The sequence below is a fragment of the Narcine bancroftii genome, chromosome 2, assembly GCF_036971445.1.
Source record: "Narcine bancroftii isolate sNarBan1 chromosome 2, sNarBan1.hap1, whole genome shotgun sequence".
In the NCBI taxonomy this organism is placed as follows: domain Eukaryota; kingdom Metazoa; phylum Chordata; class Chondrichthyes; order Torpediniformes; family Narcinidae; genus Narcine; species Narcine bancroftii.
Window position 1 is genome coordinate 81,519,285 of NC_091470.1, and position 23,510 is coordinate 81,542,794.

Here is a 23,510-nt window from a genome sequence, read left to right on the forward strand (position 1 = left end):
ACTGCATGGGCGCTGTGACGCCTCTGGGGGCGTGGCGAATCATGCATACGCTGCATTGTTGGCTCCACCCATCAATAGCAAAATGAAGTGGAGGAATGAGCGGGGAAGCGGCCGTGGGCATTTCGGAAGGCACCCTGCATCAGGAGGGAGGCAAGGACGGACCGAGCAGGAGTGCAAATTTGAGGGATATCATAAGGGTGCACAGCGAGAACCTCTCCTTAACGGAGATGCCTAAACCAAGGACCAAAATATTATTCTGCTAGTCCCACTAACCACTAGTCCATAATCCTCCAGACCTCTTTGATCTATGTATCTATCCAATTTATTGTTAAAACTTAGAATGAGCTCACATTTACCATCAGATGGCAGCTCATTCCACACTCCTACAACTCTGAGTGAAGAAGTTCCCCCAAAGTTCTCTTAAACCATGTCCTCTTGTATTTATCTCTCCTAATCTAAGTGGAAAGAGCCTACTTGTATTTACTGTCTATACCTCTCAAATTTTGTAAACCTCTATCAAATCTTCCCCTCATTTTTCTACGCTCCAAGCAATAAAGTCCTAACCTGTTTAATCTTTCCCTGTAAAGAGTTGAGTTACAGGCAAACATCCTAGTAAATCTTCTCTAAACTCCTTCAACCCAACTGATATCCTTCCTGTAATTTGGCAACTAAAATGGCACATTTGGCCTCACAGCATGACCATAACATCCCAACTCCTGTACTCAATACTTTGATTTATGAAGGCCAAGATGTCAGAAGCTTTCTTCACAACCTAGTGATGTCATTTTCTGTGAATTATGTATCTGTATTCCCAGATCCATCTGTTCTACTGCCCTCCTCTGTGCCCTACCATTTGCTGTAAATACCCTACCTTGGTTTGTCCTTCCAAAATTCAACACCTCACACTTGTCTACATTAAATTCCATCTTCCATTTTCTGTCCCATTTTTCCATTTGGTCAAGATCCCTCTGCAAGCTTTGTAAGCCTTCCTCGCTGTCCACAACACCTCCACTCTTAGTGTCATCAGCAATCTTGGTGATCCAATTTAGCACATTATCATCCAGATCATTAATATAGACAACAAACAACAATGGTCCCAGCACTCATCCCTGAAAAGCAATAATCCACTACCACTCTGTCTTTTCCCAGACAGCCAATTTCAAATCCAGTTCACAACCTCTTCATGGATACCTAGTGTCTGAACCTTCTAAACTAACTTCCCATGTGGGACCTTGTCAAAGTCCATGTAGACAACATCCACAGCCTTTCCTTCATCTACTTTCTTGGTAACCTCCTTGAAAAACTCAAGATTTGTTAAACATGCACAAAGCCATGCTGACTATCCTTAATCAACTGTCCAAATACTTGCATACCTGATCTCTCTCAGAACACCCTCCAATAATTTAGCTACGACTGACATCAGGCTCACTGGCGTGAGGAGATGGGTGGAAATATTTTATCACCCAGAGGATGATTGCAATATGGAATGCACTACTTGCTAAAGTGGTGGAAGTATTTCAATTTAATTTTTAAGTAGTGTCCAGATGAGCATTAAGGTTACGAACAAATGCTGGGAAATGGGTACTTGGTCAGCATGGACTTAGTGGGCTGAAGAGTGTGTTTGGATGTTACCTAACTCTAGAACTCTCCTGTCTTTAACGTATCAAAACATTCAGCAATCATCCTGAAATGTTTAACGCAAATTTACCAGCAGCTCAGAACAATTTGATCTTCCACACTTCAACCTTATTGATAAACCTCTTCATTCCTTGTTTATTTAAAAAGGTCTTACCTCTGGCAACACAGAATGCAGAACCCCAACATAGTATCACTATTTTAGAGGTATGATGATAGTTTAAATTGAATCTTTTACTATCAAACAGGGAAGTCACAATCATTTTAAAGTTAGTTCAGCATATTTATCATGAGCAACTTCCTTCACAATAGGGAAGTGGAGAAGACAAAAATTCATCACCATTACCAGAGAAAGCTCTAAAAAATCTGCAACTTGACAATTGTTCATCCCACAAATGTACATATGGAAAGGTCCCTGTAATGGAAGATTTAAACCATGTTTTTCACTTTTGCAGCCTTTGCTTCTGCAAGGCTGAGAATCTGCTTGTTTTTTAGAATCAGCAGACATAAGCTAAATTCCACTGAGGGGCCAGAGATGCAGTTATCTGACAAAAGGACATCTGTGTACCAAGAACATTTAATCTTCCTGCTTGTTTTGGTCAGACTGTCAGAGGCCTAGCCTTGATGCAAAATAAACCATTGTATTCAAAGTGATAAGCTGAAAATTATGTTATTCGATAGAAGCCTAGCATGCTAGCTTATCTTTCTTGCTGTGCTGGGAATAGGTGCTTGGGTAAGCAGTTTTTGGGTAATATAAGCTATGGTCCCACTGCTAAAGAGAGAGACCCTCCGAGAGCTGGCAACCTCTCTCTGCAAGAAGAACTTCTAGAGTCCAGCCAATGTCCCAGTCGGGGGAGGTGGAGAAGCTGCTACCGGTGCCCTGACAACCTACTACAAGTGTGGGGTCATTGCCTCGCTTCGGCAGTTGGGACCAGTCCAGGCGTTGATAAGTATAGTTGGGAAGGGCTAGCATATTGTAGTTTGAAATCAGCTTTTGAATTCGTAATAAACATTTGTATAAACTGAACTGCTCTCGGTGTGTGTGTCTATTTTCTTTCAGTAGCTCAAACACTGTGACCAATCTAAAACGAACAAAGTGAGAGATACAAGTTCACCCAGGACAGTCCCGCAAACAGTGACAAAATATTTTCTGAAAACAGCATGGTTGCTGGTTGATCAATAATGTGTGGGAAACACGATAGGCTGTAATAATTAATTGTAATAAAAACACCAAAATGCTGGTGGAACTCATCTGGTTTATTCAGCATCTATAGGATCTTTTTGACAAACGTAGATTGCAGATATTTTGGGTCAATAATCTGTCCACGGTCCAATCATAATTTGGAGCTAACTATTAAGGCAAAGAAACTGTCACAGGAAGTACAGTACCAAGCTACAGGATCTGTAACCATTTTTGACTTCTATTCAGTCTACAAATTTACCTGTTCTCAGTGTCTGTAGCACAAGACAGAGTCTGCCATTTGACAATGTGAACAAATCCTATGAATTCAGATGCTATTGTAGCATTTTACACCCTGGAGACCGAGTTCAGCAGAATTTTCAAGAAGTAAACATCAACTCTTAAACCAAGAATATAATATCTTGGTTCATTTTTTAAGCTTTTGCACATGGCACTCTCAGGACTTTCATATTACTTCACAGCTTTTTATTAAAAATAACAAAGAAGTAACTTTAATATCTGAGACCTGAAATCCCATAAAGGCCAAAGATAGGTCTTCACTACATATAATGGAAATGCAATTTCACATTCTATTTTCCCCAAATTAGCTACCAATTATTTTGATGTTGTTTAGCTGAAGAGTCAAATTGGCAGAGTTCCTTCAGCACTTCCCCTCCCACAGTTTAACCCAACTAGGATCTCAACGTGCATCTGAAGCCCATGACACTCACTCCAGGTGCAAGATACTGGAGCTTTAAAACCACTCAACTAGTCAAATAAGCTATGGATTGAAACAAACCATAACCAGAGTGAACCACAGGAGCTTCTCAAGGGAGCACCCATCTTTTGAAAAGTGGGGCTTGATTTGAATTTCAAACACAATATCTTCACAAGTTCTTGGTTAAGTCTAAATAGCTTGAAAATCAGGATGAGGTTCAAATCCACTTTGCAACCGAGTTAGAAAAGCTTGGACACTTCTGCAAGATCAGAATTCTCACGCATAATTCAGCTGGATTGTTGGCGAAGATGGGACTACCTTTCTTCAAAGTTTGGCTGCTGAAGGACTGATTCACTCCAGGGGAGGACAAATGTCTTCACCATAACTGGGACCAGGCTCAAGCAATGGAATCTCTTCATTCTGTATTTCAGTTACATCTTCCCTCAGTGTCTTGGTCGATTCAAGCTCGGGAATATCATCAATGTTTATTATTTTTCTCTCATTCATAGATTTATGTGCAAAACGAGGGTAGGGTCTCACAAGAAGACCATTCTCATCAGTTTTATAATTTTTCAGGGCTTCCTCTTTTCTTAATCTTTGAATAATAGTTAATTCCTTTAATTCATATGGAAGCTCCAGTGAGGAAGCCTGGTTAAAAAAAAACAGACGACTGTTACTCATGAATATGGATTAAATCAGAATCCAAGGAAATCTGCCAGCTAAACATCTAGCACGCATCAGACTCAAAGTGGAGCAATTTCAACAGAATTTCAAATGAGCCAACAAGACATATAGATGTATATGGACATATGCAAAATAAACATCAAGGATAGAACTCATAGGCCAGAGTATTGCTGAGCCACCCAATTATGGTCAGTGCATTTCTCTATTAATACAAGATTACTTAAAATGCATCAGTGCAGCCTTTCAAACAAGGGATGCAGGAGAAAATTAAATTAATTATATTGTGCTAACTGTATATATCAGAATTTATTGCCATGAGCATGTCATGAAATTCATTGCTTTACAGATGCAAAATTGCTATAAATTATTTATAAAAATAAAATAGAGTAGTACAGAAGAGAAAGTGAGATAGTGTCTGTGGTTTATTGTCCATTCAGAAATTTGATGGCAGAGGTGAAGAAGCCGTTCTGTACCATTGGGTTTTAGTCTTCAGGCTCCTGTACCTCCTTCCTGATGGCAGCAGTGACAAGAGGGCATGGCCTGGGTGATGAGGGCTCTTGAGGATAGAGGCTGTTGTAGATGTCATTAATGGATGAAGGCTGGTGTCCATGATGGCACTGGCCGAGTTCACAATTCTCTGTAGTCTTTTCCTCCACACCAGGTAGTAATGCTCTCCATGATACACCTGTAGAAATCTGCAAGTCTTTGGTAACATATCAATTCTCCTCAAACTCCTCACAAAGTATAGCTGCTGGCATCGACATAGAGGCCCCAGGATAGATCTTCAGGAATGTTGACACTCAGGAATTTAAGTTCTTAACCCCTTCCACTGCTGACTCCTTGATGAGGACTGGTTTGTGTTCTCCTGATTTCCCCCTCCTGAAGTCCACAATCACCTCCTTAGTTTTGAAAATGCTGAGTGCAAGGTTGTTGCTGTGACACCACTCAACCAGCTGATCCCTCCTGTACGCTTCCTTATTGCCGTCTGTGATTCTGCTAATGACTATGTTGTCATTGGCATATATGAGGATAGCATCTGAATTGTGCTTAGCACACAGTCATGGATGTAGAGCAAGTAGAGCAGTGGTCTAAGCACCCATCCTTGAGGTGCGCCTGTGTTGATCGTCAGTGAGGAGGAAATGTTTCCAATCTGAACTGATCATGGTCTTCTGATGAGGAAGTCAATGATCCATTGCAGAGGGAGGTGCAGAGGTCCAGGTTTTGAAGCTTGCTGACCAGCATTGAGGGTATGATGGTGTTGAAAGCTGAGCTGTAGTCTATGAAAAGTAGCCTGTAGTATGTGTTGCTGTTATAGTTCAAACACCAAAATGCTGGAGGAGGATGTGTTGAATGTGGAGACTGGTGGAGACAAGAAGGATCCTGTCTTTGTTGTGTGTGGGGGTGGATGGGCCCAGGGCAGATATATGGGTAATGGATGATATGCAGATGAGTGCTGAGTTGATGGTGGTGGAGGGAAAGGCACGTTGTTTGAAGAAGGATATTTCTGATGATCTGGCATGGAAGACCTGATCCTGGGTGCAGATGCAACAGAGACGGAAGAATTGAGATAAAGCAATGGAATCCAGGGGACAGGGTGGGAAGAGGTGTAGTCAAGGTAGCTGTGGGAGTTGGTGGATTTATAAAGGCCAGTTTTCTGTGCTGTAATGTTCCAAGGTTCTTCAAATCTGCAGTGTAGTTCAATGCCAAGCCATCCCCAGACCTCTCACAACTAGAGCAGAAAGTATGGGACAACCAAGAGCATTCAGATTGTAGGAAGAATTATCTATAAAGGGGCGAAAACCCACAATTGTGTATGTCTAAATTTAAATTTAAGAGCTGGTGAAAAGAAGAAATTTGTTAAAGGGTTGTGGCACCAATCATTTGAAAGCTTTCCACTGCTCAGGCACTCCCAGCAGGTTAATTTGGAGTGTGCTGTGAGGACAAAAAGATCAGCAATTCCACCTAAACAATACTTGGAGACATTTTCTTGATTGCCCAACAGTTCCTACCTCAGCACACCCTAAAGAAATGCTGGGCATATTTCTGTACATGTTCAGGTAGTTGTCGACTTGAGTTGTGAAATCCATCATTAATTTATCCATCAAGGCAACACGGAGTGAAAGTAGAAACTTCACCTCCAATCCTGCACTCTGCATCAAGTGTGGGGGGAGTGGACGACAGCTCCACACCTTTGGATTAACCTACACACCAAAGGCAGGAAACAATGAAAAAAGATCATGATAACCACAGACTTCTATACAGAGCTGTCTCATTAATTTCAAAGTAAAAAGGTTGTCAATTATAACTAATATATCTCAACCAGTCTCAATAAAGTGTCCCAACCTGAAACAGTGACAGACCATTTCATGATTGCTGAGTTTCTCCAGCTCTTCACTGTTTGCAACGGGTTACTGTGTTCACCCTGCAGTACTGTCCCAGTGTCAGCTCAATCTTGAGCACATAGTCTGTGTGGAGGTTGGAGTAAAATATGTGGAGAGGCAAGTGTGCAGTCAGGTTGAGGGGTGTGTATGTGTGAAGACGTTGAGTGTGCACGCTCTGGATGGAGGAAAGTGTGTGAAGATGTGTGATGTGTATAGTCTAGTTGAGGAGAAGTCTGTGAAGAGGCGAGTCGGCACATTCTAGTTGGAGGGAAGGGTGTGAAGAGGTGTGAGTGTGTATAGTCTAGTTGAAAAGTGTGTGAAGAAGTGAGGGTGTTCAGTCTAGTTGAGAAGTGTGTGAAGAGGTGAGGGTGTTCAGTCTAGTTGAGGAGAGGTGTGTGAAGAGGTGAGTGTGTTCAGTCTAGTTGAGAAATGTGTGAAGAGGTGAGTCGGCACAGTCTAATTGGAGGGAAGGGTGTGAAGAGGTATGAGTATGTACAGTCTAGTTGGAGGGAAGTGTGTGAAGAGGTGTGAGTGTGTACAGTCTAGTTGAGAAGTGTGTGAAGAGGTGAGGGTGTTCAGTCTAGTTGAGGAGAGGTGTGTGAAGAGGTGAGTGTATACAGTAGTTAAGGAGAAGTGTGTAAAGAGGTGAGCATGTACAGTCTAGTTGAGAAGTGTGTGAAGAAGTGAGTGTATACAGTAGTTGAGGAGAAATGTGTGAAGAGGTGAATGTGTACAGTCTAGTTGAGGAGAAGCATGTGAATAGGTGAATCTGAAAAGTCTGGTTGGAGAGAAGTGTGTGGAGATGTGAGAATGCATAGTCTAATTGGAAAGGTGCATGAGAGAAGCTGAGTGTGTGTACCCCAAGTTGGGGTATAGTTTATGAAGAGACAAATATGCCCTTCCAGATTAAAGCATACATCCTTCCTGTATTAAAATTCTAACCTATGAATTAAATAAAAAGAACTGCTGATGCTGGAACTCCATAGGAAAACAGAAAACACTAGTCAGATAGCAGCTGTGGAAAAAGAAATAGAGTTAACGTTTTAGGTTGAAGACAATTCCCCAGAACTAGGCAAGAGAGTAAACAAGTTTGTTTCAGTTACAGAGTAAGTTCAGAAGGAATGGATAAAACAAAGGGAATGTCTGACTGGATGAGGGTGTGAAGGTCATCTGATCAATGGAATGAGGAGAAGGGAAACAGAGGGAGAAGTGTGTGCATGAGAAAATAAACAAAAGCTATAAATTGAGGGCAGTTAGAGAACAAGAACACAAATCAAGGAATGTGAGAGTTCAATAACATAATCTGAGTGCAGACTCAACTCCACTTACCACCTGTTCTCCATAACCCTTAATTTCCTATTATTTAAAATTCCATCTAACTTAATCTTAAGTACTTTTGAAGAAGCACTCTCTTCTTCATTTGGCAAATAATTCCACATTCATTATTCTACAGGAGAGGCAGTTCCTCCTCATCTCCATCGTAAACAGGGACAACACCAAGGGTGGGGGGGTCATCCACAGCATTGCCCCCCACAAACGAGGTGCTGTTCCACCCCCCTCCTAATTCGGTCACGGCCATCCCTGGCTGTCAGACCCCGCCCCACTCCCTCCCGTATCTGTAGTGTCTAGAATGATGCATGCTAGCGACTCTCCACCAACCCCCAGCCGTGTCACTAGAATGCATCAAATTGAGTGACCCTTGACACAATAAAAAAGAATAACCTCCTGCCCCAACCCTGACTGAATGCGTTCTCTACTGGAGCTGGCCCTCCCCCACACCCTCAAAGCCTTAAAGAGATGCCTGGGTTTCTACTTGCACTCTGCTCAATGGGTCCCCAACTATGCAGACAAGGTTCGCCCGTTCATCAAAGCCACCTCTTTTCCCCTGTTGGTGGAGGCCCGCACAGCTGATGACATTGCCAAGGCAGTGATGAGTCCATGCCGTTCCAAGTAGAGAGCGATGCGTCTGACTTCACCCTGACTGTCACACTCAATGAAGCGGGTAGACCCGTCGCCTTCTTTTCGCGTATCCAAGGCCATGAAATCTGCTACTGCTCAATTAAAAAGGAGGCCCAGGCCATCGTAGAGGCATTACGCCACTCCTGGCACTACCTCACTCTCACTGGCAAACGATTCACTCTCCTCACAGACCTCCTCACCTTATGTTCAACAACAAGCAGAGAAGCAAAATCAAGACTGATAAAATCCTCAGGTGAAGAATCAAACTGCCCACCTATAATTATGACATTCTATATCGGCCTGGCAAATGTACTGAGCCCTTTGATGCAGGACTTGTGCCAGTGTCCAAATGGACAGGTTACAGGCCCTCAGTAACAACCTCTGCCACCACAGAGTGACTAGGTTCTCCATTTCATTAAAGCCTGGAATCTATCATACTCCATTGAGGAAATCAGGACAATGACTAAAAAAGTGCCAGGTCTGCCCCAACTGCAAACCACACTTCTACCACCCTAACAAAGTGCCCCTGATCAAAGCTACTCACTGTTTTGAGCACTAGAGCATTGACTTCAAGGGGCCTCTCCTTTCCTCATATTGGAACATTTACTTACTCACTATCAATGATGAATACTCATGCTTCCCTTTCGTCATCCCCTGCCCGTACACGACCATAGCTACAGTCATCAAGGCCTTCCGGAATGTCTTCATGCTTTTTGCGTTCACTGTTTCATCCACAGCGACCAGGGGACCTCATTTATGAGATGAGCTGTGGCAGTACCTGCTGGCCATGGGCATTGCCATAAGCAGGACCACCAGCTACAATCCAAGAGGGAATGGGCAGGTGTGCTTTTCCAATCAATTTAGTATAATCAACAAACATAAATTATTTGGAGGGGACCAAGTATCTATGTATATTATGAACAGTTGTGTATACCTATTCCTGCAATACTCCACTAATCACTGATTTCCAACCAGATAAACTCTCATTTATCCCAACTTGCTGCCTTCTTTTTGTTAACCAATACTTCTAGGTCTAACTATACCACATCCTGTTCCCCTCTACCCACAGCATTTGTTGTAGCCTCAAAGATCTGTGGTAAAGATGAGGCCAGGAATTGGAAACAAAATGGCAGGTTACTTCATTTGTAAGTGGAAAGAGACAAGACTAAGGGAATTGGATGGAGTCAAGACAGGAAGAAATAAATTAATTGGGGTGAGGGCAGCTGAAATATCAGATCTGCCTGGACAATTCAGTTTGTGGAACTTGGGCATTGATAGAAGCAGGCTGAGGATGACAAGGCTAGAAGTAATGAAGAGATGATTTCCTGATTGAATGAAATATAAAAATGATAATAATGTCTGGGTTGGTCCTTAATGAGCAAAGTGGTGTTATTAAGTGGTGGTGGTTGGAGGGGAGAGGGCAGGTGGTGGTGAGTGAGGGGAATGTTAATTCCCCATCTCATTCTGACCTATGTATGGTCTCCTGCCTTGACAAGGCCCAATTCAATTTTGAAAATTTAATCTCTAGTCAGGACATGGTACATACAGCACTTCAGACTCAGTGACTAATTTTTCAACAATAGAGGGCTTGGGGTGTGAGGTAGGGAAAAATGAGATTGTTATGAAGTAGGTTTATATAGTTCAGTACAACAGTGTGGGCTGAAGGGCCACCCCCCTCCTACTTTGCTGTGATGTTCTATGTGCTAACTTCAGGTTACTTCCTTTGTGTTGCAAAACTGACCATTTCTTCTGGAAATCATCCATCTCTGATATTAGCTCAGTGTTGTCCCTCTCCATTAGTGTAGCCTGACTTGCTAGCTACAACCCACAGCTCTGAATTTCACAACTTTTACATTTTTATCTTTGTGTTCTCACTTTATTGCCTTAAGGAAGAGGGAAAAGGAGGGAGAGAGATAGATTTTTCAGAATGATTATCCTTGCCCAGTTCTGTCAAGTCTTCAACCCAAAACATTAGCTGTTTTTCTTTCTACAGAACCTGTCCAATCTTCCAATATTTTCTATTTCTATTTAATGAATTTCATTTCTGATGAGCTAACTTTGCCTCAGTTTTAGGAACTCAGAAAAGAAAACTCATGCAAATATAATGTTTCAATTCCTCATATCTTTGGGGTTTCTACCTTGGCACAAAACTAGTTACAAGAGGTGTTAAATAAGAATGGCCTGTTATGTTGTGAGATTTTTAAAAAGGTATAATCTAGATTCAATTATTGAAGAATCTTGGAATAAAATGCAACACACAAAATAATATTTTTCTTCCTTAATAGAAACAGAGAATGCTGGAAATCCTTAGGAAATCAGACATCAGTTACAGACCAAAACAACTTCTAAGACGGTATCGGTCATAAATATTAAGTGAGTATTTCTTGTATTATTTCAGATTTCCAGCATCTCCAATATTTTATTTTGGATAACTTTCTTTGAAAATGTCTACCATCTATTTTGTACTGGATTTATCTTGAGCGCCATTTGTCAACAATCCATCTGAGCCCTATGGTGGTGTGATAGTTTCCATACTCTGCCAATGTCTTTTCACCGCACCAATATAAACCACTGCAATGTACCTTGAGAACAGCTGCACTGTGCTGCAAGAGCTGGACTTTTGTTGGAGAGAGGTCGAGGTAATGGATGAGACATTCTTCCAAGGTACAGACACAGCTGGGAAGAAGGCCTCCTGTTTCTGTTGAGAACTGCAAAATGTCGGCAACCTGCGCATTATCATAGAAATCCAGGATGTTAATATACAGTGTAGTTGTAAGTGACATTGAAGAGTTAATCACGACTCGGAATCTGCAAATATCCTCCAAAGATCATTTGGCGGTGGTGCAGAGGGAAAAGGGTGAAAATTGAAAGCCACAACCTCCACATAGCTCAACCTACTCAATCCATATCAGCTAAGAGAAGCAGTGGGCAGAAAAGGCTAACTATTGAATTCCCAGTCTTTTACAATTTGATTACTGCACTGGTGAGTTGGGAACTATGAAGCTGACCGATTTCCCAAGAGTGCCGAGTAAGGTAATATTTTAAACACTGATCATAAATTATTTCTAAAATACCTTTCCCTCATCTGCAGAGTATTCATGTCCACGGGCCCAAAAAGAACTCTATACAGTAGGTCTCAATCTATCCTTCTCTCAAAATAATAGAATTCCTTGTTTGGTTTCCTCAATGTCCAAGCTGTCAACATTTAATCAGTTTAAATCAATAGGTGAAGTGAAACGTGATATCACTCTCCTTCCTGAGATGTTAATTTCAAATCTGAATTAGCGATCTCTCTTTCTACTCTAATTTTTCTTTTCACTTTTTGCATTGTGTGCATGGATCTCGACCTGGATATGTCACCTTCATCCCTACTTTTATGGTCTTACATTTATTCCTTTTGATTGTCCAGTCTATTTCTTACAGAAGGTAAATAAATTCTTCTCACTTCTCTCTGGTCTTCCCAAGCTTAACTTTTTACTTCCTCCTTTATTATTATCCCAGAAACATCACCATGTCTTTGTTGCAGTGACAAACCCACATTTCAATTCAGTGACATTACAGATTTGCGCAATGCTCAGAGTTAACACATAAACATTCTTGATTAACTAAATGGGTCACAAATCATAAGAAAATGAATTGGCAAAGTCTGAGATCAAGTCTGCCTAAGTAAACCCTGCTGTAATTTAGATAAGATAGATAGAACTCAAAAGAAGACAAAACAAAGCATTTAATCACACATATAATCTGGTGTTTATATTAAAGTTGAATTACTTTTATTTATTTACTTTTATCAGATCTGGGTGGTGCTGGCTTGGAAAACATTTACTCTTTTCCCCTAATTGCCCTTTAGAGATTGGTGGTGACCCTCCTGCTTTTGACCTGCAATAGTCCTTCAGGTGAAAGTTATCTCAGACAATGCTTGTGGGGTGGTCGATTTAATGAATTAAGACCCAGCAACAATGAAGGACCAACAATATAGCATGGTGTGCAGTTTGGAGGAGAACCTGCAGATGGTGGTGTTCTACACCAGCTACCCTCTTCCTTCTTGCTCCCAAAGGTACTGTGTTTGGGAGGTGCTTTTGGAGGATCCTGATGAGAATTTTGCAGATGATGCATTCTGCAGTTCCAGTGTGCCAGTGATTAAAGAAAGGAATATTTAGGATGGAGGATGGAGTACCAATCAAGAAGGCTGTTCTAGCCTGGATGGTGTTAAGTTTCTCAAGTGTTGGAATGGTGCTCTGTGATGGCAGTTATTTCTCTTGAAATCTTGAAGTACTGCAAAAAGTAGTGAAGAACATCAATTTTATTAAATAAGCCCACTGAACAAAAGGCTTTGAAAAGTTTTATTCTCAGTAAACATTAGTGGTTTTTTCCCCCAAAATGATAGTGGTTTACTCTGGGTAGGAGACTTAGAAGGGTATATGAATATTTTTTTTTCCCAGGAGCATGGAAGTTGGCAGTTTTGTTATAAAGTTGTTATATTTAGCTGACATTTTAAATGAACAAAATTTGATGTTTTGAGGAAAAGATTTGTTTTAACACTGAATGGATAATAATCCAACATTCGAAGATTTGTGGTAAGCCTATTTAAAAGTAAATCTGTCCATTACCTGTCCATTGATTTTTACGTGCTGATGGAGTGCCCAAGGTCGTGGAAAATGTTCCTGGTGGCTGCTAGGACCATCTCGGGGTCCGTGTTGTTGTTCCCCGATGGTGGAGGCGAGTTGTGGTCATTGGTGTCCTCTCCAGGCACCGTGAGAGATGAGTGTCGACCGGTGGTGCTCTCCGTAGTCTGGTGGTTAGCGGCGTCCGGAGTCATGGGATGCGTCAGTAGGGCGGCCTGGTCAGTGCTCATGTTGACCATGTTGTCATCATCGGGTGCCTGGGAGGGCCTTGGTGGCGGTGGTGTCTGTCCGGCCCAAGATGGCGGCACCGCAAGGGTGAGGCATGGCACCGGGGGAAGTTACTTCATGCCACTGGCTCTCGGTGAGGGCGACGTCATCATGGCCGGCGGAAGTGACGTCATTCCATAGACTGAAAGTGACGCCATTGTAGAGGGGCGGAGCTGGTGAGAGCGAGGTCACGCGGTGATCGTTGCTGGCAAGGCTGGAATTTGGGCCACCGGGGTTGGGGAGGCCGGAAGTGGCTGCGGAGGCTGTTGTGGTGGGGGGAGAGAGGGGGATTGTAGAGGGCTGTTGAACTGCTGGCTGGCTTTGAGAGGCAAACCTTGGCAAAGTGGCCTTTCTTGCCACATCTCGAACAATATTAGTTTTTGGCTGGGCAGTTTTGACATGATCGATGATCAGACCCACAATAGGACCCACAATTCTTACATGGGCACTGGGTGCCCACAGCAGCGATGCTTTCTTCCCCAGCTTGATCTAGAGACACAGCAGCTGAATCTGCTGACCACACAGAGGGCTGAGGAAGCCTGGAATTGATGGCTTCGGTGTGTAGGGCTGCTGCCTTCAGGGTTTGGACTACCTCCAATGTTTTGGCCAGGGAGTAGATATTGCCCTCCAGCAGCTTCTCCCTGATGGCCCTCAGACGTAAGCATCTCTGATCAGCCTCTTGACCTCCCTTTCATTTACCCCGGGTTCAGCCAGACAAGGTCGGGCCAACTCACACAAGGCTCCCAGGTAAGACTTGGCTGTCTCCCTGGGTAGTTGGGCACAGATACTCAGGAGGTACCTTGCAAAGACCACTTTAGTGGGAGGTTTATACATGGTCTCGAGGATGTTCATCGCTTCAGAGTACCTGGTGCAGTCTTTGAGTGCATGGAAAGCTCAGGGACTCAGCTTTGATCGGAGTTAGATGAGCCTCTTTTGATCGGAGTCCAGGATATTGTCGGCGTGAGTCTCAATGATTGCTTTGACCGTGTGCTTCCAGATCTCAAAACAGGTTTGTGCTTCCAGGTGGCGTGGGTCGATTTCGAGGCTCCTGGCACTCAGGAGCTTTTCCGTAGTAGCTTTAAGAATTTATGTCAAATAAATTGTGGTGCGCTGTCAGTCAGAAACAAACACACAAAACCAAAAGACTGTACAACAGGCTTTATTCGACGAGAACTTCCACAGAGCCAGGTGTGAGATGGTGCTGCTGTAAACTCTGAGAGTGTCTTCGAAGGGCCAGCTCTGGCTTATATCCTGGAGGACTGGGGCTCGGTCTATTCAGGTCGACTGATTGACAGCCGGCCAGGGGTTGTCTTGTCTCCATGCTCTTCTGCAGGTACAGAGGTTGTCCCCTGCAGTAGGCCAGTGGTGTACCACCACAAACAATGAGGAAAGTTTAAGGGGGAAAATGGCACCAGGAGAGGAGTGGCAAGCTCATACCAAGACACAAGAGCAACTTGTCCGCGAACTACTCTTTGCAGATGATGCCGCTTTAGTTGCCCATTCAGAACCAGCTCTCCAGCGCATGACGTCCTGTTTTGCGGAAACTGCCAAAATGTTTGGCTTGGAAGTCAGCCTGAAGAAAACTGAGGTCCTCCATCAGCCAGCTCCTCACCATGACCACCAGCCCTCCATCGGGCACACAGAATTCAAAACGGTCAACCAGTTTACCTACCTCGGCTGCACCATTTCATCTGATGCAAGGATCGACAAAGAGATAGACAACAGACTCGCCAAGGCAAATAGCGCCTTTGGAAGACTACACAAAAGAGTCTGGAAAAACAACTACCTGAAGAAACACACAAAGATCAGCGTGTACAGAGCCGTTGTCATACCCACGCTCCTGTTCGGCTCCGAATCATGGGTCCTCTACCGGCAGGGAGTGAGCTAAAGGAGGGGTTCTTCTTTGGGTTTTTCACACACTTCCTAATTCTATTGTTTACGTCACCCTCAGAGCTAGGAATGTGTGTGTGTTTCTTAAAGGGGAAATGTGCATTTCTTAAGAGTTGCAGTTTTATTTAAAAATTGGAAAGATTTTATTGTTATACAATATTTGTTTGAAAATAGTATGGGTAAAACACTAAAGTTTATTAGTCTTAATATTAACAGGTTAAACGGGATGGATCAAAAACAAGAGATGTAGTGATTCTAATTAATAAAAATACTCCAGTGTTAATAGGAGATACAAACAATCTGAATCCAAGACTAAAGAAACAGTCAAAGAGAATGCTTCAGCTTCAGTTCAGACAAACAGTCTTACTGGGGCATGACCGAAGGGCGACCTGACACCGGGAGCCCATGGTCTACACAGTTGGCCGAGGCGGGCTATGCTCTTCGAAGTCAGCACCTGGTTCAGCAGCACGCGGCTGCAGTTCCCCACTCCGCTGGGCTGGCCAGCGGCAGCCAATCGGGTGGAACTAGGGAAGCAGCCACATTCGGAGATGAGAGGGGCTCACTGATTGGCCACTCCCTGGATAGCACTAAGCAACTAATCCCAGGAAGCGGATCGTATTGCCATCAGTCAGATGACATGATGAGGTCACAGATTACTGGATTCTGGTGTAAGTGGAGCTGTTGCTTATACCCCATTCTAAATAGGAAAGTGCCATATAATCATTGTCAAAGCACAAAGTTCACTGTGGGCTATAGTAAATGATTTTTTTTCCCCCAAAGAATCTCAGAACATACAATTATTTTTTTCAAAATTTAGATCGGTGTCACATTTATTTCAATGTAACCCTTTAAACTGTAAATTCAGAGATGAAAAAATACAAATGGTGCAGCAAGATTTGAATCCTGAAGAGAGGGATTTGAAATGGAAAGGCCACAATCAGTCAAGACTGACAGCAGAAAGCTACAATGAAACTTCAAGAAATTCACTGGTAAATTCAATGCTACTTGGTTTGTGGCCCTTCCACTTCTGATGCCATTGTCACCAGCTGAATCTTTTTGATTTAATATTTTCCCTTAATTAATTTTTTAAAACATTTTGCACCGCCCAAATACTCTGATTGACCTACAATCCCTGTAAGTTTTTGGAAGGTCGGAGAAACTAGAGAACCCGAAGGAAACCTACACAACTTCCTTGCAGACAGCACCGGATTGGAACCCAAGTTGCTGGCGCTGTAATAGTGTTGCCCTGTTATGCTAACCATGCTGCCCTCTACGTGCATCTTTATTCAAGTTCTAAGAACACAGATACAAGTGCCACAGCATCTAGTTCACCAATCATCAGATCGGGCCTGACCACATCAAACTCTTCCACAACATTCTCTTCTTTAAACTCAAAGTCTCCATAGAGGACAGAGATAAGTTTTCTCTGCTACTGAATGTGGCCTTAGATCACCATTCTCTATCTTCTTCATTATCAGCTCTAACAAAAGTACAAGCAGTTCAGATTTTTCATAGAGTTGCAGATCATTTGTCCACTTCCCTCTGTATCCTCCCACAGGGCTATGATAAAATTAGAAACAGTTGGAAAAACTTAACAGGACCATGTATGATCAAGTTCACAAAGGAGTCAAATTTGCCTTTCTTCTGTTTTCTATCCATGCTCCCTTTGAATATACAGTACAGAATGGGCCCTTTGGCCCATGATATTGTGCCGACCTATGATCAATCTAACCTTTCCCTCCCTCACAGCCCATAGCCCCCATTTTTCTTGTATCCATGCACCTATATAAAAGTTTTTTTTTAAAAATGTCCCTATTGTATAACCCTCTACCACCACTCCTGCAGAGCATTCCAGGCACTTACTGCTCTGTGTGTGGGCTGGGGTGGGGGTGGGGGGTGAACAACACCTTTTACGACCACCATCTACCACCACCCTCTTCCTTCTGTGGGAAAGCCAATTCTGAATCTACGCAGCAAAGTTTCCATGGACCCCATGCCTGATGACTTTCTGAATGAATCAACCATGAAGAATCTTGTGAAACAACTCACTAAATCCATATGCACCACATCTCCTCTAACGTTCCTCCACTCACATTCATCCAGAATTCTTTGCATTTTTATTGCAGCAATTTATCTGACTAATTTTCTCTACTCTTATATTTCTTCCTGAACTTCAACTATCAAGAAGAAAATACTCACGATAATAGAGTAGAGAATTATGTGCATCAATAATTAAACTCAGAATGCCTGTTATGGTTCAAATCAAATTTACCTCACCTGAGTATCAAAGATATTAGTGAGATCCACCCTATATTGGTGATACAGGCAGTCAGAGAGCAAGCGACAATCATGGGTCACCTGAATCATAAAAAAAGTTAAACTTTACCTAAATATATTATGAAGTACGCAATGCAAACGATCCTGCTGATAAAGGTATGTAACCTCTTCTAACAGCACTTAAAAGCATGATTTATGAAAGAAGACTTGTGCCTTTATTAGTACTTCCTGACTGAGTTAATTATAAACTTTTTCATAAAAAGCTAAATAGGTTTTATAACAGTGGTTATTTTCAGATTATGCTATTTGACCCCAGAATCTTAATTAGTTAATTTAGTGTTTATTTGTTTGTATTTACAAAGCATCTTTAATCTTAGAAAAGTAATCCAAAGCACTTCACAAATGCACACATGGTTAAAGAAAGATGTTGCTGGATCTGAACATGAGCAGTTTAAAAACAAAAGGCTGTAAGAAAGAGGATTTCAGATGATGGGATTAAGCATGAAACCTAGACATCTGAAAATGATAGGCAATTGTGGGTGAAGGAATAGCTGATTAAAAGCCCAGGTCGAGAGGAAAGGTGGGATCAAAGATGACAGTGAAGTGTTGCGGCACACCACTGCGGCAATCGAGCCAGCGTTCCGGGTGACGAGCACACCCCAAAGTCAGCAGCCTGCACAATGGCACTGACTCAAACAAGCAAACCGGTGGGGGAATGGCAAAGGCAGCTTAAAGGACAGCGACCCCAAAATGGCACTGGCCTCGCTGTGCAGCCAACAGACAGGGACAGAACGCAGGGAAGAAGGGCATTTTTACGCAGGAAAATACCTGCGCGCAGGAAACCTGTTTTTGTTGTGCATGTTGTGACGTCAGCCAATAGGAGCCAACAGCGGAACAGTGCAAGTATAAAAATCAGGCCTGAGTCCTAATAGAACTCAGAGCTTAATCTGACTACACTATGTGTGTGTAAGTAGCGCATGGCTACAGGGGAAATAAAAAGGTTAAACTGTAAAGTCATTTAAACACAAGGGTGAGAGTTTTAAAATGGAGGTGGCAGGAAATTGAAAACCCAAAAAGTAAAAGGAGCAATTGGTGTAAATTAACTTAAACATTATAGTTTTAAAATTTGAACTTCAGAGGGTGGCATGAGGAGACAATCCACCAGGAAATATTTTGAGCTTGTAAGTAGAGGGATTGAGTAAAGGTTGAAGGTGAAATAAGCAATCATTAACCAGGTTGATGCAATATTTTTTTAGTATGTGGGATATAATTTGCATCAACACCCTGGACTATAAATAAAAAAACAAATTATTCTGTACACCCTTTTGCCATTGCTACCACAGTGAAGTTGTTACACTGTTCCCATATTGGGAAGTTAAAGTGAATTTATATCAGATGCTCATTGTAAACACTTACAGTACTGTCACGTTGTTAGCAAAGAAAGTGAAAAACACACGAAATACCAGCAGGTACTGGCCACTCTGGATTGAAGCCAACTCCACCATTCAATAAGATGAAAATTATTTTCTTGCTTCAATTCTGACTTTTTCAACCAACCCAATATCTCTCAATTTCTTTAAAATTCAAATATCCATTGCTGTAGCTTACATATGTTTAATTACTATTCATCATTGTTGTCTGACCTGGAGAATGCCTAATAGTTACAACTCTGAATAATGAAATGGCTCCTTGCCTTAGTCTTAATACAGTGCCTCCATAATGTTTGCGACAAAGACACATTTTTCCTTTATTTGCCCCTGTAATTAAGGTGCACATTCCAGATTTTATTCAAGGATATTTATCTACATTTTGGTTTGACCACATAGAAATTATAGCACTTTATATACATAGTCCCCTCATTTCAGGCTCTATAATAATTGGGACACAGCAATGGTGTGTATATTAGACATGTTTAATACTTTGTTGCATATCTTTTGCATGCAATGACTGCTTGAAGTCTGTGATTCATTGACATTATTAGATGCTCAATATCTTCTCTGGTAATGTTCTGCCAGGCCTCTCCTGCAGCCATCTTCAGCTCCAGCTTGCTTCAAGGGTGTGCCCCCTTAAGTTTACTCTTCAGCATATGGAAGGCAAGCTTAATTGGATTTAAATTGGGTGACTAACTTTGCCATTCAAGAATTTTCCAGTTTTTAGGTTTGAAAACTACTTTGTTGTTTTAGCAATATGATTGGGGTCATCGTTTTGCTGTAGGATGAAGCAGTGTCCAATGAGTTTGGAGGCATTTGCTCAAACTTGAGCAGATAAGATGTTTCTATACACCTTAGAATTCATTTTTCTCCTACCATCGGCGGTTACATCATCAATAAGATAAGTGCGCCAAACACGCCCAGCCAATAACAGCCCCATCACCACGTTTCACAGATGAGGTGGTATGCTTTGGATCTTGGGCAGTTCCTTCACACCTTCACACTTTGCTCTTGCAGATTCCCTCTGATACAGATTAATCTTGGTTTCATCTGTCCACAAGATTTTTTTCCAGAATTTTGCTGGCTCTTTTAAATAGTTCTTGGCAAACTGTAATCTGCCACTCTGCCATTGACATATCCACACCTGTCTCCTGAAGAGCGTTTCTGATCTGTCGGACAGGCATTTGGGGATTTTTCTTCATTATGATGAGAATTCTTCTGTCATCAGCAGTGGAGATCTTCCTTGGTCAAACAGTTCCTTTGTGATTACTGAGCTCACCAGTACGCTCCTTCTTCTTAATTATGTTCCAAACAGTTGGTTTTGGAAATCCTAAGGTTTGGGTGATGTCTCTTACTGTTTTATTCTTGTTTTACAGCCTCATAAAGGCCTCTTTGACTTTCATTGGCACAACTCTGGTCCTCAGTTGAAAAATGGCAACTACAAACTCCAAAGGTGATCAAAAGATTAGAAGCAAGCCTAGCTCTCTTATACTTTCACCAATGAAGCAATTAAACATACCTGAGTACTCACAAATACCTGTAAAGCTAAAATATCCCAAAAATTATGATGCTCTGAAATGGGGGAACTATGTACAAAAAGTGCTGTAAGTTCTATATTGTCAAACCAAAATGTATATGAATAATCTTGAAAAAATCTGGAATGTGTACTCTAATCACATTTGCATTGTTTGATTACAAATTTAAAACTGAAGCACATGGGGCAAATGAAAACAAGTGTTTGTCCCAAATGATCCCCAGTTTGAGAAATATGATCCTCAGTTCAAAACTCTCCAGCCAAATGTAATATCCTCCTATAATCAACCTCAATGAATATTGATGTTTCAATTATAACATTTTTCATTCTTCTGAACTCAAGGGCTCAGTCATTCCCCATAAGATGTTACTCTACGTCAGGTACTTCCATGTCAATCACTCCGTATATATTTCTTTCAAGTAGAAAACAGAAGTACCCAGTGTGCCAGGGTTCTACCAATCAGACCAATTACTGATGGCGCCATACAGTTTTTAAACAGACCATTAAAGGAGCTGATGGTGTTTTATTTTAAAATCTTGTGACCATGGGGTCTGGGCCCAAGATTGAGGCACCTGTGGTGGCAACAACCTGAGGGATTACCTGTTCTGGGAAAGCAGAGGACTGGCACAACCACTAGAAAATGGAGAGAACACCCCATTTGTAAGGAGAAGCAGAGGAGATGACACTACTGAAAGTGGACCAGTGAGGGGGTTCTGCGGCTGTTGGCAACTCGAGATGAGCAACCCATGCAGGCTGTGAGCTGCTGGTGACACGGTAAAACAACTCATACCAACCTGCAGACTAATGGAGACTAGCTCAAGATTGACTGAAGGGATATCAGGTATCGGAACCAGGTGCCGAAGGTGGGAGAGCACCTAATGGGCCTTGGGTGCTGAAAGCTTCCTGATCGTGTCAGAGGTTTGGATCTGGAGCATGGGTTGCCTATGATTTAGGCTGAAGTCAGTGTGGCAGCAGAGGTCATGGGAGCATTGGAGGCGAATCCACAGATATTCAATGACTCTGGAGGAACTCTGCTTCTCTTTCTCTGACTGTAAGGGGTGCTAGGCAATTTCTGCCAATGGCAGATCTTTGCCTTACGGCAGACTAGAATGCGATTTTGTGTAATATTACACCTGTTTTATTACATGACAATAAAAGACTCCTGAATCTCTGAAATTCATTCCATTGCCATCAGCATCGATGTTTCTACAAGTGCTGGGCACATTTTTATTTCTCCCTTCTTCATTGAACATTGGAATAAGGTTTACTGTCTCCCAGTCTGAAGGGATCAAATTAAAATCTACATAATTTTGAAAATAGCAAAGATGAATGAATGTTGCATCTTTTTCAAGAATATACAGGCTGTCTGTGAAAGCAAATTTAGACCCGCAGAGAGCTGCAGATCACATTAAAAAAAAGTAAAATGGCTCAATAAGAAAAATGTATCTCGTAGCAATGGGCAAATAATTTCAATTTCATGACTGAAGACCATAACTGCGGCCAACTATAATTACCTTCAGTATATCCAAATCCTCCAGAACCATTTTAAGTCCATTTTTAAATGCTCCTGCTCCCAGGAGGAAAATATCAAAGAGGTAAATCCGATCACTCGTTGAAATCTAGAAATAAAATGAACAACAATAATACACAAAGGTGGGAATGTATTTATTAAAGCTATGATGTAGTAAGGCTCTGAATTGGAACAGAACACCAAATGTTTCAGACAAGATTACCAGCTCAATGAAAGTGCTCCATTGAACGAGTCACTGCGCTGGGCTAAAGAGTCATTTATCATCACATACATAAGTACATCATAAAGATGTACTAAAATTCTTATTTGCTACAGCCTCCTAGCTACACAACAATGGCACAAAAAATTAAATTACCACAACTTGCCAAGAAACAGAAAAGGAAATAATAAAAATAAAAGGATAGATAAATAAATATTCACAGAGCAAAAAAAAAGTTATAGTTTATGGTTTATGGGAGGAAGTATGGGAGGTTCAGGAGCCTGAAAACTGTCGAAAGAAAAACCGTTCTTGAATCTGGAGGTGCTGGATTTCAGGCTTCTGTCCCTTCTAACTGAAGAGGTCAGCAAGAAAATATCATCACTAGGGTGAAGAGGAATCCTTTTTGACGTTGGCTGTCTTCTTGAGATCGCACCTCACAAAGATCTCTTCAATGGACGGAAGATCAGTGCCCATGATGAATTTGGCTATGTTTGAAACAATAAAGCTGCAGGCGCTGTGATTGTAGTAAAACACACAAATGCTGGTCTCACAACATCCATACGAGGTAAAGATATATTCATGTTTTAGGCCTGAGCCCAAGGAATAATCAAAATTCAGCAAGGGAAGAATAAAAACAAGATTAGAGGAAAGGTGAGAGTATATCTTTGCTCTGTAAAAGGAGATAGAGGAAAAGGTGGGGGGAGGGGGTAGGGGGAGAGAGAGAGAAAAAACATGCGCTTGGGGAAAAGCGATGGGGAAAGAAGGGAGCGGTAGGGGGGTAAAAGACCTGGAAAAGTCGATGTTCATGCCATCTGGTTGAAGGGTGTTGTTCCTCCAATTTGCAGGTGCTCACAGTCTGGCAATGTATGAGACCTTAGACAGATACGTCAACAAGGGAAAGGGACAGGGAATTTAAAAAAGTGACCACTACTGCGGCGGACCCAGCAGAGGTACTCAAAGAAATCTCCCAGTCTGCGCCCAGACTCTCTGAAGTAGAGGAGAACACAAAAGGAGCACCAGATGTAGTAGATGACCTTTGGAGATTCACAATTAAGATTGAATTAAGATTGTTTAGGGCCCCGAATGGTAGTGAGGGAGGACATGTGAGCACAAGTACAGCATCTTGAAGGAACCAACCTTCTCTGCTGCCATCCTGTCAATTAAGACAGGTGTGTAGTTCCCCCAGGCTTCCTTTCCTGT

General features: G+C 42.1%; 1 protein-coding gene across 6 annotated transcripts in view; it reads right to left on the reverse strand.

The window, feature by feature from the left end:
• Positions 1-2,879: 2,879 nt before the first annotated feature.
• The window catches only part of exd1 (exonuclease 3'-5' domain containing 1), an 84,309-nt gene continuing 63,678 nt past the window's right edge, over positions 2,880-23,510 (reverse strand). For 4 of the 6 annotated variants that reach the window (XM_069917257.1, XM_069917255.1, XM_069917256.1 and 1 more), the window contains exons 7-11: positions 22,095-22,199; positions 17,617-17,697; positions 11,140-11,283; positions 6,227-6,418; positions 2,880-4,181 (exon numbers count right to left, since the gene is read on the reverse strand). In XM_069917257.1, the coding sequence (XP_069773358.1) occupies positions 3,885-4,181; positions 6,227-6,418; positions 11,140-11,283; positions 17,617-17,697; positions 22,095-22,199 (819 nt within the window). In that variant the 3' untranslated portion in view covers positions 2,880-3,884. The remainder of the gene's footprint in view (positions 4,182-6,226; positions 6,419-11,139; positions 11,284-17,616; positions 17,698-22,094; positions 22,200-23,510) is intronic. The other 2 variants (XM_069917258.1, XM_069917259.1) reach the window with 2 other exon arrangements.